This window comes from Eurypyga helias, unplaced genomic scaffold, assembly GCF_000690775.1.
Source record: "Eurypyga helias isolate BGI_N326 unplaced genomic scaffold, ASM69077v1 scaffold8030, whole genome shotgun sequence".
Taxonomy (NCBI): domain Eukaryota; kingdom Metazoa; phylum Chordata; class Aves; order Eurypygiformes; family Eurypygidae; genus Eurypyga; species Eurypyga helias.
The window spans coordinates 4241-24219 of NW_010224989.1; the positions used below are offsets into that span (position 1 = coordinate 4241).

General features: G+C 40.7%; 1 protein-coding gene across 1 annotated transcript in view; it reads right to left on the reverse strand.

Moving 5' to 3' along the window:
• Positions 1 to 2464: 2464 nt before the first annotated feature.
• BCAP29 (B-cell receptor-associated protein 29) overlaps positions 2465 to 19979 on the reverse strand; it is a gene marked incomplete at its 5' end in the record, with an annotated part of 17670 nt that continues 155 nt past the window's right edge. Inside the window, 5 exons of the mRNA XM_010147490.1 lie at positions 2465 to 2503; positions 3852 to 3952; positions 11774 to 11885; positions 15576 to 15711; positions 19939 to 19977. Coding sequence (XP_010145792.1) covers positions 2465 to 2503; positions 3852 to 3952; positions 11774 to 11885; positions 15576 to 15711; positions 19939 to 19977 — 427 coding nt within the window. The remainder of the gene's footprint in view (positions 2504 to 3851; positions 3953 to 11773; positions 11886 to 15575; positions 15712 to 19938; positions 19978 to 19979) is intronic.

The following is a 19979-nucleotide window of genomic DNA, read 5'->3' on the forward strand; positions in this document are numbered from 1 at the left end:
AAAGGGTACCGACAAGAAAACCATACTTCAAGTTGACCAACGCAGATCCTGGCAGGCTCTGAACATGTGTCAAGTATTGTGAAACAATGCAAATGAAAAATATGCTGAAAGACTTGTCATCTACTGGAATTTCTGCATCTACTTCTAATTTTACAGAAGAACCACATTCTTTCCAAGAATACAGATCTACAAAGCAGATATTACAGAATATTTTCAATCTGTGTAAGAGAAGATTATGTGAACAAATCTGGGACTCCAAAGAGTCGAGCACACGATGACAAACGTGCGTGACCATCCACAACAGACGTAGGAAAACGATGATGGTCACATTCTACTCTGTGACAGGGAAATCTGGTGATACAAATAACGGATGTGGCACAAAAACTGAGTATGGCAAAGTGTTAAGTCCCTGGGTTTTAAGCACACGCTAATTTTTAACGAAGGAAACCATTCTCTGGTTTGTAAGCCGTTCTCTCCTCGATCTCTCACCAAGTGGGTCACCCATCTTCCAAGCAGCCCACAGGACACCGCTAGGCTGAGGTGACTGATGTGATTACAGAGAGCAGCCTGCAAGTACCACCTGTTGAACAGATGTTGCACATTTAAAAATACCAGTCATCGTTTCAGCTTCTGAAGGAGCAGTATATGCCACTCGGTACTCCTGCACTCTTCGGTCATGCTCTACAGCAAAATTTGCTCTAAAAAAATTGTTCTACAGCAAAAATGACTGTAAAGCATTTGGACTTCCTTCTCAAGAAGTACTATCAGTGCATTCACAACTACCCAGCTTTTGTTCCATATGTTTTCTAAAATAAATTTTTAGGGATGAAGAAGCCAGTGCATGATGTCTTTTATTGTAAGTTGCTAATTATCTACATAATTATTTACTTGTACTATAGGAAGAAACATTTGATAGTTGATGTGCAGATAGCAACAGGAAAAAAATATTTGCTTTTGTTCTAGGTCTTAAAGTAAGACAAACAGGTGAGGTTTTGGTTCTAAAACCAGCACTTACTGTTATACCCCTAAAGCTTCCAATTATAGTCTTTAGATCAGAATGGAGATAACATTCTGCTGTAATTTTAAATATTTCAGAAGGAGGGCAAGAAGAAGAAAGCAATCACCCAAACCTGTGTGTATGCACATATTAAAATCTGTAGCTTTTCCTGAAAGTTTTGATAGGAATAAACAAATCTCCACTGTTGTAGACTTGCTGAGAACACGTCCTGTACTACTTCATAAAGCATGAAGTACTTTTTAAAAGCACATGCCTTCTTATTCTATATGCTATGTTAATATGCTCCATAGGATTTAATACGCTATGTTTAAATTCTAAACAGAACAAGTCCTATTTCCAGAGCAATCAACAATACCCCTATGAAGGTGGCTGTATTTTCCAGAAAAAATTAAATACCACCAAGTTAGAAGTGTATTTTATTCTTTGCCTATATGCCTACTAACTCTGATGAGACAGCATCTTTGAAAGATTTATATGAATAAACCCAGAAACTCATGAACTTACACAATCCCTTTAATATAACAAACATATCCAACTTTCAAATATAAACTGGAACCAACTAACAAAAAAGAAACTCAGAACAACTTTCTGAATGCCAAAAAGGGCTTATGCAAAACAGTGCACAATTATTCGAGGTATCGTATCCATGAAAACAAAACAAAACAAACCCAACTATCTACATTTAAAAAGAATTTTTACTTAGCAAGGCAAAAGAAGTTAGGTGGCACATACACAGTAAACAGATGTAAACAGTGTAAAAATACAGAATGTTAATACCAGACAATCCAAAACTTTGGTTATGAATACTGAAATAACCCAATATGTTAAAAGAAAAATAAACCAGAGCCATGCAGAATATCATTTGTTAAAATACAGTCTTCCATGTGGCTAAATGAAAGTCACAAGCTGGTGAGATGGATTTAGAAACGCAGTTTTCCTCCTTTATTTTCCTTAGATTGACTGACATTCAATTGTCTACTGAAGCGGAACTCCTGAAGGAAGCTTTCAGCTTCTTCAACCCACCGGTAACTGAACCTTTGAAGACTCCAAACAGGGTCACAAAGGAGGTTTAGGTAATTGTGGTTTTATGATATAGTGTGATATACAACCTTGCTGAAATGCTACAAGCTAAAGGTGCCCAAACCATTACCACTCTGGAAGGCAAAAGCTTGGAGAACAGTCAAGTTGCTGAAAGATTTTTTTGAGTTTCTCCGCACAAGAGCAATGACAAACTCCATGGTAAACCAGGTAAACCACTTAACATTTTATTTGCAACACAGAGTATTTTGGCAACCAAGATATATTAGAGGAATCTGAATAGTGACCTGCAGTGCATGTGCTCTTCAGAAAAATCAAGTTTTGTTTCAGATCTTCATCAAGGACCTAAACCGCACAAGGCTTTTCACATTGAAGCAATTGTACCAATTCCATCCGTCTTAGATGCACCTACAGGTCTTTCTTGTCTTCTGCTTCATTTAAAGTGTCCTGAAAAGAGACAGATTTAAAGTAGAATTTTATGTTTGGCAAGATGAGAAATTGTCCGCTCCAGATGCCATACTTTGCCCCCTTGCAGTCATGCCTGACTTGTTCGCTGTGCGCCCTTCAAAGCTGCAGCCCCATCGATACTCCCCCACGTAACACCACAGGTGCTCTGATCCTAGTACAGGAACAGCCGTGCAGCCTACGTCTGCTCCCCATTCACGTTACGGCACCAAACCGCAGAAAACACTTTCTGCTATCAACTGATTTATCCCCAGGAGCTGCATCTACATGTACTCAGTACCTTCTGTTCTTTCCATTCAGAAGTAAACACAGAAAACTGTGAGGATGTGTGTTCTAGACCACAAGACTGTTAGAAATGCAGCAGGCCTACTACGGCTCATTACACAGGGAAGCACAACAAAGATCGGACATGCACGGTGGTCTTAATTCGAACACAGAGATCAGGTGAGCAATCTCAGTGAGCGTAGGGTGAGGCTGGGCATCAGTAAGTAGCTTCACAGAGTACAGGAAAAAAAAAATATAACCTGCTCTAATTTACCTTTTAAAATTTTATTTTTATTAACACAGGACCAACAAATAGCTCTTCTTGAAAAGCAGGTCACCGTAATTTTAATATCGATCATTTATTTTCTCCAAGACCATTACTTGCAAACAGGTTAACTTCCATTTTTATTAAACTCTGGTGGAATTCTCAGACAAACGTTAGGCATGGAACATACAAAAGGACAGGCAGAGCTCCCAGCTCCACCAGAAATAGCTACTGTACATATTATGGGTAAAATAGCCATGCACATATGCAAATCCAATCAAACTGCTAATTCAGTTTTTGCTTACCATTTTTTAAAATTTTGTACTTCAGTTTGAATTTTTACAGTAGCCTGGTTTTAACCTAGGCTGCTTGTTGGGTTTTTTTTGTTCTTACATATCAACAGTATTGCAACATTTACAATCCAGTGTTACAAAAGCATGTTTGAAGAGCAAACAAAATTACTTTTATAAATGATGTATATACCACACACACACAACTTCTACCATTTTCAGTTTGGTCATCACGTGCAAAACTATCTGAATCTTACTTCCCAGTGACAGCAAAATCGAGTCTCGTGATGACCTGAACTTTGATACCCAAAGTGCAAAAACCAAAGTGCTAATAGCTTTGCTATCCAGTCCCTGAAAACCAAAATTCTACTCTTTTGATGAAGTTTAAGGAACGCTGTCCATTTCAACGTTATGCTGTACTAAAGATTTTGGTAAATTCACTTGCATAATACATACCCAACAAGCAGAATTTTGTTGGTACAATTTCAGAACACTGTGCAGAACCACTTACCTGAAGCTGTTCATATTCTTTCATCAGATGATCATACTCTTTTCTAAGGCCTTCAGACTGCTGTTTAACTGCAGTCACTTCATTATTTGCTTTGCGGAGAGCTGCAAAATATCAGAAGTAGTGTTTTAATTATTACATGTATTCCTGCAGTTCCTCAGAGCCCTAGTTATGTATTAGGGCTCCACGGCACTAGACAGTCCTTCCTCAAAACCAAAGCTTACATTTAAAATAGATGGACACAGGAAGAGATGTGCAGGAAAGGGAGGGCAAATAGAGTGACATGTATTCAGGAAGAGCAGCACAAGGAAGAGGAAGGGGCTGTAAGAGGTAGGGGCAAGACCAATGAACTGTTGACAGAAGACAATTCTGGAAAATCAAAACCCTACAACTCCAAAACCAAAACTGTCAGCCCTCTTAAAACAAAGAGGGAACTCAAACAATGGGCAAGATTTTAGCAAAGCAACTGAGGCTGTTTATAAAAAGCGTGGAAAATCAGAGAGAGATAATAGGTTATTATAGGTGCATACACCCCCCTTTTCACCCTGTTACATATTTTGCACCATGCATGAGTTAATTAATTAGAAGCATTACTTTGTGGATGAGAGGGTAGAGATGGTGGTGGTAGGATAGACAACTGTGAACAGGTTTTTAACATGAGAAAAAGTAATTAGTACTCTACTCACAATCTCAACAGCAATAAACTGAGAGCACGCCTATGCTGCAGTACAAACCAGCCCAGGACTCCATAGGGGCTAATTTACAATGCAGCGTAAATTAGCATGAAGTTTTAAAAAGCCATTACTCCTAAGCTGCAAGCATGCAAGGAAGGTAATTTAGATATTTTTATATTGCTCTGCTATAGGTATCTCAGGTATCTTTATACTTCTCTGCTGTAGCAGCACAGGCATACCCTAAAGGTTGATTTATTCATGTTAAAACAGAATCACTGTTAATGACCTACAAGGCTGCCTCACATAACCATGTTTAGAAACACAAATCTCAGTGGTAGAAAAAAAGACACATCTGCAATTTCCCGTGTTCCAAAAAAAAAAAAAAAAAAAATCCATCAACTGTGAGCTCCTTGAAATACACTGTTCTTTCCCAGAGACCTCCAGAACAGTCAAGAATTGCAGCACCTCTGTGAAGAGCCTGGTCTCAAAACATGAAGAGCGAGATGTGTTTTTTTTTAAGCACCTAGCTACAAGCACTCTGGTCTGAATCATGGATTGCTCTAGGAGCTAGTTCCTGAAATGTCAGGACACAAGAGATTCTGTGAGCTCCTTGAAATACACTGTTCTTTCCCAGAGACCTCCAGAACAGTCAAGAATTGCAGCACCTCTGTGAAGAGCCTGGTCTCAAAACATGAAGAGCGAGATGTGTTTTTTTTTAAGCACCTAGCTACAAGCACTCTGGTCTGAATCATGGATTGCTCTAGGAGCTAGTTCCTGAAATGTCAGGACACAAGAGATTTGACCACTCTTACATCCAAAGAGAAAGACTCCCTCCCCCAGCATTTCTGCTAGTTTTAATTAATTAATCAATGTATAGATTCAAAAATCAATCTTACTTTAAGAGCCTGCAAATGGTTTTCCAGCAATAGGACTTTTACCTAGCCTGAAATTCTGGTCTACTAAAGTTAATGACACTTTTGTCTATTGAGTCCAACACAGTCCAAAATTTGTCTCATCTCTTTACACCCTTTCTTTCATTTCCATACTCTTACACAGATAGGAGTATGGAATTGTGCCTTTGTTTCAACATTCTTTTACATAGTTAAAGTTAACAATATCTCATTTCTTAAGAAGTTGTAACTCAATGTTATTAATTTGATACTACTTAGCTGTTTATAAGCAGCAGCACAGTACTTCAGTTGCAACTAAAAACTACTATATCTTTGAAACATGAAAAAAATATCTAAAAGTATCTGCAAACCAAGAAAGCAAACAAGCCACTGCATTGTTTCAATGTTTTGACCAAAACAGATGCATGACACGAACACCTCGCCTAACCCTCAAAGAAAGAGCAAAGAACAGATTGTCCTTTCCACCTGTGTTGGCTATGGACAAAAAAAACCCACACCCCCCTCGCCATGGAAAAACAAAAACCAAACCCAGACTCATTCCTGATGGGGTCACACAATAAAAAGAAGCATCACACCTTCGATAACATGAATTCCCCAGCGCACCAGCTTCTCTGTATGTTGTCTTGTCAAGCAACAGAGACCATCCATACATCACTGCTCAACTACTTGGCCAAGTGCATGAACACTGCAGTTGATCGTGCAGGTATACTGTTCGTCATATGGATCGAATCATATGAACACTGATCCAGCAGAAAACAGAACATCCTTTGTGTGCACAATACAGCCAGTTATTATTTCTGCCTTCCATCTGGCCTGTTACTTTGCCTCACAGGAGGCAGAACAGCTGGACTGGCAGCAAGCAAAACCCAACAGCTGGTAGTTCCTACCAAGTAAATGCATGAGCAGGCAGCAGGTGAGAATGCTGCTTCTACAAGAATGCACTATTAGCGTTAATGCAGTAACTACTGAGAGGAACAGTCAGTAAGTTCCAAAACTGGAATCCAGCCTCAGTACTGAGAGGTGGGCCATCCTTTTTCATTCCTTCCATTCAAAGAAAAAGCTGCTTCTACAAGAATGCACTATTAGCGTTAATGCAGTAACTACTGAGAGGAACAGTCAGTAAGTTCCAAAACTGGAATCCAGCCTCAGTACTGAGAGGTGGGCCATCCTTTTTCATTCCTTCCATTCAAAGAAAAATCAACAAAATATTCTTAGGGCAGTATATCACCAGAAGACATTTATGGAAAACCTTATCCCTTTACACTAAATGTAAATGTACACTTAATGCAACATGTACAGTCTGGGAAAAGTAGAGAGTTTGTCCTTCCCCTACCACATTCTCTGTATCCTGTTACAGGATAGATAGTTTACTTCAGATTCCTTTAAAGCTGAAGTAGGATGAGTAACAAAATTGCTCTGAAGAGGTTACCACAGCCCAGAAGCTGCAGCATTTCTATTACCGTCTCATTTCAACACGGATGGACAACCAAACAGTAAAACAAAATCAAACAGCAACAAAAGCAACCAATGATTCTTTGGGCATTTCCCTGCACAACTACTAGTCCTGGTCTGACTAAATCACTGGAGTTACAGTGCTTGCTACTAAGGAAACGATCTGGAACTTAAATTAGCATCGTTCACAACACAAGTCTAAAACCCAAATGATTTTCAGTACTTTAGGACCAAGAAAAGACCCCTCTCTTTTAAGAGTCTTCAAGCTGAGAAAGAGCTATTCACACTTAAGAATTTAGGCACTGACAGGACAAGAGATTTGCCAATAAATACGCTGTAAAGCTGGGAACACAACTCTAGTCAAGTAATTCCGTACTAATTCTGAATTCTCTCCTTAATACATAATGGCCAGATAAAGTTTAAGAAGAGAAGGCAGGGCCAAAAATTACACACAAATTTCCTCCAAGTACCTTCCACAACCTCAAGTGAAATTTTGTTACAAAAGGGTTGTTGCAGCATCTTCAGATGGCATAAATGGCCTCGTATAGCAAACCTACGCTTGCTGTACACAGTGTCATCCCTTCGAATCAGCAAATAAGAGCAACTCTTGTTGCATGTGACATTGTGCATGGCTCCCACCAAGGTTATGATCTCACAGTTAAAAAGTAAAGTTAAGGAAGATGGACTTTGTTTCTAAACTTCCCTCTGCCACTGGCTAACAGGAGACTGCGGCCAATTCTTTTAACTTCCACCTCCTATTCCCAGCTTACAAAAGAAAGCTGATAGTTTGGGTTTTTTTGGGGGGTTGGTTTGTTTTTAAAAACTGGAGTGTTTCAGTGGAGCTCAACATAAATGTAGTTTTCAAACACGGCACAGCCTGCCTAGCAACACAAAGGCTGAGCTGAACTCTTACCAGCAGCAACAGCTCTACGAAATGTATTCCCAGTGTCTGTATTGTTGCATCTTTCTAAAATGTAACGATCTTAGCATTTACGTGAGAGTCATACATCTGTATGCGCATACTTTCTAGAATAGTCAACAACTAAGAGCTATTTCAAAACCAGCCCTCCACATGAATTATTGTTCTTGCTCCTGTCTCCTACAGCACTATGCAACCATGAAACAAAAAGCACTTGTGACACATTCTGTACACCAAACAAACCTCATTAAAGGATGCACAGAAATTTCCTCCTGCCCCACTGTACGCCTGCGACAACAATGTATAGTGTATTTGCTGAAAAAGTTGAACTAAAGTTCAAAAGTACCTAAGTGACTTTGGAGAGTCAGAACACTTTTCACAAAGTGAAATCCTAATGGATTTCATGCACAGGCAAAAAAGGTGATCTCTGGATTTTGTCTCAATGTGGCACTTACAGGCTCAGCTCAAAGACGCAATAGGGTCACAGCTCAATAACTGCACACCGATGCTGGGGACCGCAGTGCCTGTCACGCTCCATCAGATGCCAGCAGAAGGTTTAGGTGCACATCACTGCCACAATACACTGTTCGGAGAGTGAGGGGCCAACGAGCTGGACAGGAGTCTCCTACCAGTATGTTCTGCTGCCAGACTTGAACAATACTAGATGTTCTGAGTAAATTTCTGTTGTGTAAATGAAGCTGTAGCCTTTACCATGCACCAGGATGGTGTCACCAAAAAAAAAAAAAAAAAGACCCGACAGAAGGTGAAACAGTACAGCATTGCAGAAGTCTCCCCTGCCCAGAGGGTCCCATAACAACAAATGGACATTTCACACATCAGCATTTCCACAGTGTGTGAGTGGGAAGAGAAAGTTAGAACACCGAAAGTCCCGTTCCTGCTCCCAACCCAAGGACCACTGTAAGGACAGTTGCTTCACGTACCTTCTCTGACTCTGACCTCATGTCCTGTTGCAGACTGACTGTTTTCCTGTAGCTTTTTGGATCATTTTCAAAGCTAACAAAATGAAACAGTATCATAGCATCTCTTCTTTCCCCAGAAAATTCCTATAGGTCTGAGACCAACAGCCAAACCGAGAGCCTTTAATTATCTGAATCAACATTTTGTTAGAAATATGTCTAAGTGTAGCAGGAGAAACACTCTCTCATCTGCACTGGGTGCTCCTAAGAGTACGTATATTTATTTCTAAGTATCAGTGAGACGTTTTTCATAATACGCAAGTGTTATCAGTAAAATACCATCTCAGGAGGTTTCTGAACAGTCATGTTATTACATGTCCAGGTATGCCAAAAATGGATTTAGGCTCTGAAAGTGCTAGCCCCACTGCTGGATGCCTACAAAGCCCCCAGTATGTAGGTCTGCAATAAAGTAGTGAAGAAGTATCCCCCTTCACTTCCACAATAAAGCAAAAAAGGGCATCAAGGGGGATAGGAAAGTCGTCTAAAAAGTAAACAAATTTGGCTGCAGTCTTTGTCACTCATTTCCAACCTTTCCTCAGATTTGAGTAATTTCACTACTCACTCTGTCTTCTATTTTCATTCTTCCTCCACACCTGGCCAGAGCACAGCAGGTGGCAAAATGTCTTCTTAACTTAGAATTTCACTTATGGTTAAGCGGACAGAAAAAACCCCAAAAGCGTAAGGTAGACTGTATTTCCTCTAAAAGGTAGAAAGCTGAAGAACTAGAGATGAGTCTCCTGAAAGTCTGCAATAACTAATGTCTACACTATAATTTCACTCAGAATTTCAGAAATAGGTTACATAGAGTATTTTCCTGCCAGAAGTTGTAAATAGCGGGTCAAAACCTCAGAGAAAATTTGGTTCTTCCCTGAAGTCACAGCACTAATCTGACACTAAACTTCACTATTCAAACGTGGAGCAGACTTACATTTAGGAAGCAGACTTAACAGTTAGGACTCCTCCTGGGTGCCACTATGTTAAGGTAATGCACCTTTCAACACATGGCCTGCTATAAAGTAACACATCACCCTATCACCACACATAAGTAGCTTAACAAATGTACCAGACCATAACAATGGATATTTGGGAAAAAAACCCCACCAAAAATCAGAATCAAAAATACCCCACTTTTTTTTTTTCATCCAAGCAGCAAAAAAGCCAAAACCTCAACCAAACAAGAACAAAATCCAAGTTTACGACTTACTGATGATATAGCTGAAAAACAAACAAACAAAAAGAACCCTTCCCAAAAAAACCCCAAACCAGTAAAGTTTTCCTTTTTACACTAGTTCTGCCTTGTTCCATTACAGTGTAACAGCCCCACACCCTTCAACCCCCTCCTGCCTCCGAAATACCCCCACAAAACTGCATGGACTGGACTTTGTGAACACAAAGGAAAGATTACTTTGGTCCCGTGAGCTCCACGGCATGAAATAAACTGCTAAAGAGGTAAAACAAGCTTTTCAATCTCAACTTTGATTTTGTGTGATGCATTACTCGCACTCAGCAAGCATGAAACTCCATTCACCTGCTCCACTGGAAGAGTTTTAAAAAAAGAAAAACAACCCAGAGTAAATTCAATTCATATTAAATCTCTACCACTCCACAGAAAGCTGTGCTACAGATGTGCTTACTACCAAGTGTTTTAGGCTTGCTGGCTATCAGTTTGCTTAGAAACTTAGGAAAAAGTAAGATAGACACCGTCTAGCTGACATGTAATTAATATAACCATGGGCTTTTCTGCCTTGGCTGGTGAGGGGGATGGCATCAGGGGAAGGGTTGTAACTACTTTTCTATTCATTCCTTAAAAAGACCCTCTCTCCCCCACGTTACCCCCCAACAAAAGACTCAAGCATGCCTTAATTTATACATCTTTTGGATGGACAACAGCCCGCAGGGAGAACGCAGTTGGAGCAGCATGTGGTAAATGTATTTATTCCTTAGTGCTCTCTAGCCCTCCTGACTGAAAAGCTTACCCTATATTAGTGTTACATACCGCCTCTTAGTCTAAATAAGACATATGAATTCAAGGTTTTCATTGATCCTGTCACTTCAAAGGCAGTTTTCTCCCCTTCCTTTAAGAAAACAGCAGGAGAGGGAAAACCCACCATCAAACCTGCCTGAGAATGTGAACTAATGAGACTCTCTGTTTAAAGATTCTTGTTGCTTTAAGCCCAGCTGAAAACAGCTGTTCTGCAGTTTTTGTTCATCTTTCCAAGAAAAATTGATTCATGAAATATTTGTTGTTATTTTTACAGCTTTGCAGCAGTGCCATGCAACGTGAAAGTAGGGCTGTGTTTTGATGAAAACATGCTATGCTATCTGGTACCAAAAAAATCTGTATTTTGTTACAGTCAGAACATCTGATTAATGCTTACAAGGTCACAGGCAGTGTTATCTTAAAAACACTGATTTCAGATGAGCAGGTCAAGTATCACACACCTTGACAGATCCCAGTGAGACAGAACCAAACAGGTAAAATCTGCTTCCATCTCAATTTGGGTTGCCAAGAAAGAAGTTTTGACAACCAAAACCTTAAACACGGAACCTGCTAACAGAAGTATTATGTTACAAATTGCAAGGCATGTTTCCTTGTAGACAAAAAACCCTCTCACACCTCTGCTGCAGGAGACATATACATTTAGAATAGTAGGCAAGGACTTCTCTGCTATCTGGCTGAAACCTTCCTTTACAGAAAAAGCCTCAACCACATACTTCCCCATTTTATACGGGGATTGATATGCATGACATGGATGATCAGATAAATACAATTTATCTGAGGTGTTCAAATTACACTGTAGTCATTTTCATAATGACAATATTTACTAAAATATGGGGATAGCAGTGGCATGTTTTTCCAGTTCTTAGTCAAATGTAAAGAAACCCCAAGCGTTCTGTAAACTGATAGTCAGTTAATGCCATACCTAGAATACATTTTTAACACCACTGTTGAAATCATCTTTTTAATTGCAGAGTCCTAACCAATACTTGCCATCTGATGTCTTCTGTAGCTCTTCTTTCAGATATTCAACTTCCTTCTTCAACTTTTCATCAGTTGCTTCTGCTGACTCTTTATTTTTACTGCTTCCTTTTTCGCTCAAGGCCTATTAAAAACCACAGTTGTTAGTTAGTTTTGTTTTCATTAGTCTGACGTTAATGCCAAAACCACCAGAGAATGTGAGCCTTGATCTTGCAAAGTGACTGGTTTTATCAAATGCCAACATGACACAGGCAGATATGTCATTTGGGGTGGGGGAGGAAGAGGGAAAAAAAACTATCAATGTTTTAAGTTGATAATAATGGCACACTTGGAACAGTATGGCATTATCTCCTGTGTAAGAGTATTTTGTTTCTCTGCGTGAAGCCCACAGCTTCTGTTTAGGCTATAAATGGCTTTTCCAGAAGACATACACTGGGACTGCAAGTGACAGAACACTGCCATGTTTATGTGCGACTTGTTCTAATAATTTATTCTGATTTAAATCATGTAATACATCACAAATCTCTCCTTAATGGTCTGCAGCTACTTCTTCAGTCCTCAACATGCAGATTAGATTTCCACTGAAATTCAAGAAAAAAAAAAAAACCCACACCTAGGAAAGGATTCAGGAAGAGCCCTGCTCTTGTCTAATACTTACAGAGCCAACATTTTCAGAGTACAGGGAGTGTTCTACTGTACTTAAGCACACTCTTACCATTAAGGCAATTGCTATTGATGACAAAGTATCCTATCCAGAGAAGTGTGGCCAGCAGGTCGAGGGAGGTGATTCTGCCCCTGTACTCTGCTCTGGTGAGACCCCACCTGGAGTGCTGCATTCAGCTGTGGAACCCTCAACATCAGAAGGATATTGCCCACTTGGAGTGAATCCAGAGGAGGCCACGAAGATGATCAGAGGGCTGGAGCACCTCTCCTATGACGAAAGGCTGCAAGAATTGGGCTTGTTCAGCCTGGAGAAGAGGAGGCTCCGAGGAGACCTCATTGCAGCTTTCCAGTATCTGAAGGGGGCTTACAAGAGTACTGGGAGAGGACTTTTTACAAGAGCCTGTAGTGATAGGACAAGGGGTAATGGGTACAAAGTGAAATCAGGGAGGTTTAGATTAGATATCAGGAAGAAATTCTTCACAGAGAGGGTGGTGAGGCACAGGAACAGGTTGCCCAGAGATGTTGTGGATGCCCCATCCCTGGCTGTCTTCAAGGCCAGGCTGGATGTGGCTTTGAGTAACCTGGTCTAGTGGAAGGTGTCCCTGCCCATAGCAGGGGGGCTGGAACTAGATGATCTTTAAGGTCCCTTCCAACCCAAACCATTCTATGATTCTATGTTAAGGGCTAGACCCCTTAGTTAGACCCTTTGCTCATACAACCTCTATTATCCAACCAAGCACCATCTCTGTTACAAAAGATGATGTTAGGTGAACTTGTGGTATTTGAGCTTACTGGGCACAGGTGGGAGCAGAAGGGAAAGACAACTTTAGGAAGAAGGAAAAGAACTGTTTATAAAGACTGGTAAATAATCCAAAGAAAAGAGCTGAAGAAAATTTTCCAGAACCAATTTAACCAAAGAGTAGAGACTGCATTTGACTGCTGGCCACAGATTGCCTTCTCTACTTTGTACTCACTTCTTTCTATTAATACACGAACAGTTATTTCTGTAAATGTTTATCCTAAGTCCTGTGCTCCATGAAAACGCTGACCAGGAGACAGTGCAGGCCTAGCACACTAGAGTAAACTTACAGTGTTTCTACTCACAGCCTGTGCCCTCTGTGCAATTGCTCTTACCTCTCTCTGATGGTGGAATGAAGCATGCTTATAAATGAACACAAATGCAGGGGGCCAAGCCTAAATCACAGTGACTATGAAGTTAAAATAAGCCAGTTCTGAACACTATGCATTTCCAGTGCAATGACGATGCAGCCACAGCATGCTGGCCGTGCCTGTGGCTACCACTGGTTTTGCAAACCATGCAATTAAACACACAAATAGAAACAGACAGGAATACAGTTTCCAGTTTCTGGCTATCACTTACAAGCAGCTAAGTGTTGCTAAGAGAACGTGAAAGCAGAACGAAAAGAGAACTTTTGGCCAAGTCCCAACAGGACGGGGGGGTGGGAGGGAAGTAGCAACATGCAGTAAAGACAAATTCTATGTCTGAAAGAGGGACTTTGGATCATTTTGACAAAATACCAAATCCCAGAATGATTCATTTAATATTTGAGAAATACCTAACACACACTCCAGTGAACCTTGTTTTAGGACACCTCTCAAACAACTGGATTTTTTTGCATCTCTTCTAGTACTTTTTGTCCAGTCTGTTCCCTTTGTCTGAAGATTCATTAAAAAAAAAAAAATACAGTGCAGGTAACTATAAACACTGCTACAAACTGGAAGGAGACCAGTGCACACCTGCAGTGAATTTTGTTTTGACAATGTGCCAGACTGAAGAATGCTGTAAAAAGTCTTCATATCCTGGCTATCTGCACTCTAGATTATGGTTCAATCTCTTCCAACAGAAGTCAAGCTAACCAGTTATGAGGAAACATTTCATACAATTATCCTTATTATCTTTGCTGACTTCCTCTCCTGCATACAACTGTACATTGCAGCACAACAAACAAATGACAGCTTACTTTTCTCCATTCTTCTCACAAAAGTAGTATTTTAAGTAAAAAATTTTGTAAAATCCTCATTAATACTACACGTCCTGCTTTTGGCTGGGACAGAGTTAATTTTCTTCCTAGTAGCTGGTATAGTGCATGTTTTGGATTTAGGATGAGAATAGCATTGATAACACACTGATGATTTAGTTGTTGTTGAGCAGTACTTACACTAGGTCAAGAACTTTTCAGCTTCTCCTACTGCCCTGCCAACAAGGAAGCTGGGGGAGCACAAGAAGCTGGGAGGGGACACAGGCAGGACAGCTGACTCCAATTGGCCAAAGGGATATTCATACCTTTGACATCATGCTCAGTACACGAACCAGGGGGAAAGCTGGCTGGGGACCGCTGCTCGGGAGCTGGCTGGGCATCGGTCGGCAGGTGGTGAGCAATTGCATTGTGCATCACTTGTTTTGTATGCTATTTTATCATCTGATTATTATTTTCCCTTCCTTTTCTGTCCTAGTAAACTGCCTTTATCTCAACCCACGAATTTTACTTGCATACCCCCCCTCCCCACTGTCTCCCTCATACCACTTGGGGGGGTAGGAATGAGCGAAGGGCTGTGTAATGTTTAGGTGTCTGTTGGGTTAAGCCACAACACTATGCCAGTGCCTTACTGAGAAAGGAAGGTATTGGTAAATTGGCTGACCCACCATAAAAACAGAAGCAAGAATACAAAATACAATAAATACAAAAGACCAATTTTATGTTAGAAAAGATATTTCAAAACTGGAGCATGTCATGTTTAGAAGAAACAGCTATACTGTAGGCTTTTCTGTAGTGGACTGCTATAATCCTGACCTAAACAGCCAACTGTTTAGGATTAAAAGAATAAATTTAGTGTCAACCCCTACTTTGCTATGATTAAATTAAGAGAGATATTTTAAGAACGCTATTACTATGATGAAATTTGTACTGAAAAGACAGAACTTCCTTTTTATTTGATTACTTTAGTTTCCTTTGTTAATAAAATGCTACTGAAATTTGTATTCTGAATTACATACTCTGAGAACACTGCACTTCCTTTTTCCACCAGAAGAAGAAAAATCAGTGAACATTATTCAGTAGCAAACCACCCCCAGAGTATTTTGTACTAACTACTTGTTCATTACGAAAACAACTAAAAAGTTCAAAGATACCTCCTGCAGCCTTTCATTTTCAGCCATGTATTTTCTGGCTGCTTCCGCAGCATCGTTCACTTGTGTTTCCAGAGCTGCATTAGATGCCATCCCTTTTGCCAACTGAGTGAGAAGGGTAATAGTACGTCTCAATACACTGGTGAAGAAACACAGTGAACAGCACAGTAACTCACAGCACAAAATAAAACAAACAAAACAACCCAACAACAACAAAACCCAAACAAAAACCTTTTTCTCTCTCTCTGCATTAGATGTGAAAACAAAATCACAAGAGGACTGTTGAAGCACCTGAAGGGAAACATCCAGGCTCATCAATAGCAAATAGTATTAAGAGACTGAAAATATTTTCATGCATCAAAAACCTGATTTTTACCTGATGCAGAACCTCCCTCCCAAATACCCACAGCGATTACGGGGTCAGAGACCTGCTTGCTTAAAGGCTGAAATACTCTTACACGACCTAGTGTTTCAAACAGAATGGATCTCTGAACACAAGACCCAAGCAACATGTTATGAAAATGAGTACAATGAAAAAACCAAAACCACAACTTTATAACAGGCCTTACAAGAATAAAATCAGCAGTGTGAGCATATTAATCTTCAAAGTACCCTGTCAATACTGTATAAATCAGAACATGCATGAATGTCAGCACTCCTATGGCACCTCAAATCTAAGCTTTGCACATACCTCCCTAGATTTGATCTATTGACTGCTGCTTTGCAGCACTACTTTCATTATTCATCCTGGAGTCTTTCAAAGCAGTATGTTGCTGAATCAAGGAAAAGCCAAAGCAACACTAAATTAAATTAATTCCAGTAATATAACTATGCAGCTGCTCTTCAAAAGAAATTTGAAAATCCAAGTAATTGGCTTTTTCATCGCTGAAAACATATTAATTGATCTTATGGCTTTCAAGATAAGCCCTCCTCCTCGCTTTTTAATTGAAAGCTCATTTTCCTACTTTTTTGGTTTTAATAAAAAAAGTTAAGGTCCCCATGTCACTACTTTTCCAAGGATTAGCATGTTTTACTATGTCGTTCCTGTGTGAATCCTCTAAGAAGAGTTGGCTCCATCTTCTCTACATCCTACCACTAGATAGCTGTAGAAAGCAATAGAATCTCCCCTTCAATCTCTCTCGCTGAAGCTAAGCTCCCTCATCTTCTCTTCACAGATCATGTGTTTCAGCCCCCAGGCATCTAGGTATCCTGCTGCAGTACTCCAGTATTTTGGGGAGTCAAAACTGGACACAGTCCTGCAGCTGCAATATCACATGTGCCAAACAGAGGGCAATAACCCCTTACTTCTCTTGACCTTCTGGCTACACCCCTGCTATTACAGCTCAATACATGATTGGCTGTCTGCCAGGATTTCCAGGTCCTTTCCTACAAAACTGCTTTCCACCCAGCCAGCTCCCAGCCTGGATGCTCTATGTGGTTATCCTATAAAATGACAGACTTTGCGTTTGCCTTTGTGGAACATCACGATAGTTCCGGCAGCACATTTCCCAACCTGTCTGGCTCTCTCTGAATAGCAGCCCTGCCCTCCAAGATACCAACCACTCTGCCTGCGAACTTGCTGAGAGCACATTCAATCCCACCATCCAGGTTGTTAACAAGGACGTTACACAGTATCGAGTCCAGTACCAATCTCTCAGGGGCACCAGCTGGAATTTGTGTTACTATCATCCTTTAAGCCCAAAGACCCAGGGAATTTTCCAGCCACATCTTTCTACACTTCTCCAGCCCATATCTCTCTGCAGTTAGGCTATCAGGATACTGCAAGAGACTATGTCAATGGCTCTGCCAAAGTCATACAACTCTGCCCTTTAGCCACACAGCCAGCCATCTCACTGCAGAAGGCAACAGGCGTATCAGGCATGATCTCCCCTCAGTAAATCTGTGCTGGCTGTTCCAAGACATTGTATCCTTCATGTCCCTGAAAACAGCTTTGAGAAAGATTTGCTCCACAACCCTTCCACAGGCTAAAATGAAACCGATTAGTCTCTATTTCCCTATATCCTGCTTCTTGCCCTTCTTAGGACAGGTGCAATGTTTGCCTTCTTGTAGTCACCAGGATCCTTCCCTGATCACCATGATCTTTCAAAGATGACAGAGCACAGCCTTACAGTGACATTGGCTAACTCCCTCCACGTGCAAGGATGCATCCCATCCTAGGACACCACGGACTTGTATATGCCCAATCTGTCCAAGTACTCCCTAGCTGCATCCTCCACTGCTGTGGGTAACGTTACATTCCCCACCAACTCCCCTAGAAGGCTCAGAGAACTGGGAGGCCAAACAGACCTTACCCATAACTTCCAATGAAATTTAAGGTTAGTAACAATGTCTCCTTCATAACCCAACATCTCATTCTTTTCCATATGCTTTGTCATTTGGTTCCCTCCCCCACTGAGCAGTGGGTCCATGTTTTCCTTCACTTTCCTTTTGTTTTCAGCCCTTCTCATCCCTCTGAGGTTCAGCACAGTGTAATAGAGGGCCAGACAGTCCTTGGCTGGCTTTTCACATCTCCCCAGACATCAAGTCAGATTAGCAGAGGGGTGCCTCTGCCCTACCCAGGGGACAGTCTCTGGTAATTACCATCTGTGCAGACAGATGAATGTTCAGGTGGCCCCAGTGCCTCCACTGACAGGGGGTAATTTCCCTCACCTGTACCCAGCCTTCTGCAATTGCTGAACCACTAATGGAGTACAGCTTTTCTTGAGTTGCCAGAAGTGACAAGCTTCCAGCCTCCTTCATCTTTGGAATCTTCTTACTGGCTGATGTGCTAAAATGAACCATAACTGTCCCAAAAAATGAACTAGGGGCATGCAAGTACCCATTCACACCTACATGTGGTCTTAACTTGGCTGGGCAATGGTAGTAGCAGTGTAGGATAAGGCAACCCAAGGAACACTTTTTTCCCCCACTTCTCTGACAGACACTATGCCTGTTTAATGGATAAACAAGATAGATCAAAAGACTTTTCTTAGTAGAGCTAACACCTACTGTAGGAGTATCTGTTTCTTCTAAATCTTGGTGAAAGGCCAGGAGCCCAAACAAGGCCTTAAGCAAACCTCTTCAACAGCAGAACTTCTATCCACAATAAAAGCTATCAGGGCCACCTGACAAGCTGTCTTCCTTGAAAGCTGAGTGGGAGTAGGATCCTGAGGGACCATCTTCTAACGGCAGTGTAGGACACAATCCAGCTATTCCTCTCTTGGAGTAGAAATCAAACATATTTGTGCATATTTACTTAACCTTTCTGAAGGAAGACAAAGAACATGATGCATTCCTATCACTGTTGTGCAAGGCTACAGCCACCTTTGTTTTTTCCAAAGCTTCCTGCTCAAGTCTTGTATGGATTTTTCCTTGACACTTCTTTATGTACAATGCTCCTCAACCATCAGCTAAAATGGCCATACATCACTCCAGGGGGTAGAAGTTTGTCAGAAGTCTCTGTGATCCCAGGAACTTCCTCATTCTGTGCTCCTCTTGCATATCTAGGCAATGTCAAGTAGCCCACTGAAGGAATTCAGATGAGGGCCAGCATTCTTTGCCCAGTGTCACCATGAAAATGTACAAACAGGAAATCATATGACCAACATGTCTGTTTCCATTCATTCACATTATCTGCATCCCATTATGTGCGTTCATGTGCTTCTTGGCCAGCTGATAAGATCTGCAGGTTGTTGTGGATACTGTGGAGATTCACAGGTAGTCTTGGCTGCTACTGCTGGGCAGTACAGAACGGTCCTTTCTGTTACCTTGTTTTATTAGCTGTATTTAAACATCCTGAAAGGGATACTGCACTTCAGAGTATAGTATCACAGTAGGCCAGTTGCCACAAAGTGCTTGATCTGAAACAATACCTGAAGCTTTCCTTGGAAGCCAGAACATTATCCTACAGTTCCTAACTTTGAGCCTTACACAGTGATTCAAGTCAGACTCAAGCTTTGCTTCTTAACACAGCAGGATGCAGTAATGCCAGCCTGCAACTTATTAAGATTATTTTAACAGTACTTTAGTTTTTTCAGGGGTTTTTAATTCCAGTTTTCCATGTTTAAAACAAAACATAGGGCATAAGTTTACAGAAGGAAATGAGTATTCCCTGAAGAAACTTCTCCAAAATACATGGTTTCCTCAAACATTCAAAATGTTTCTTTTCAGGGGTTGCTCACATATCCTTCCAAACCTCAAACATTTGTAAGGCATTATTTTCCCTGATCCTATTCGTCTCATAGCCAATCTGCTCACATTTAATTCTTGAAATCAGCTTTCTAATCTTTTTTATAGTTGTATTATTTTTTGCAATAGGTCCTGCAAGAAATGTGTAATGTAGAAATTAGAAAAATGTTATACTTACAGCCAAAGAAACAAGGAAAAACCTGAGAGATAGAGGTTTCT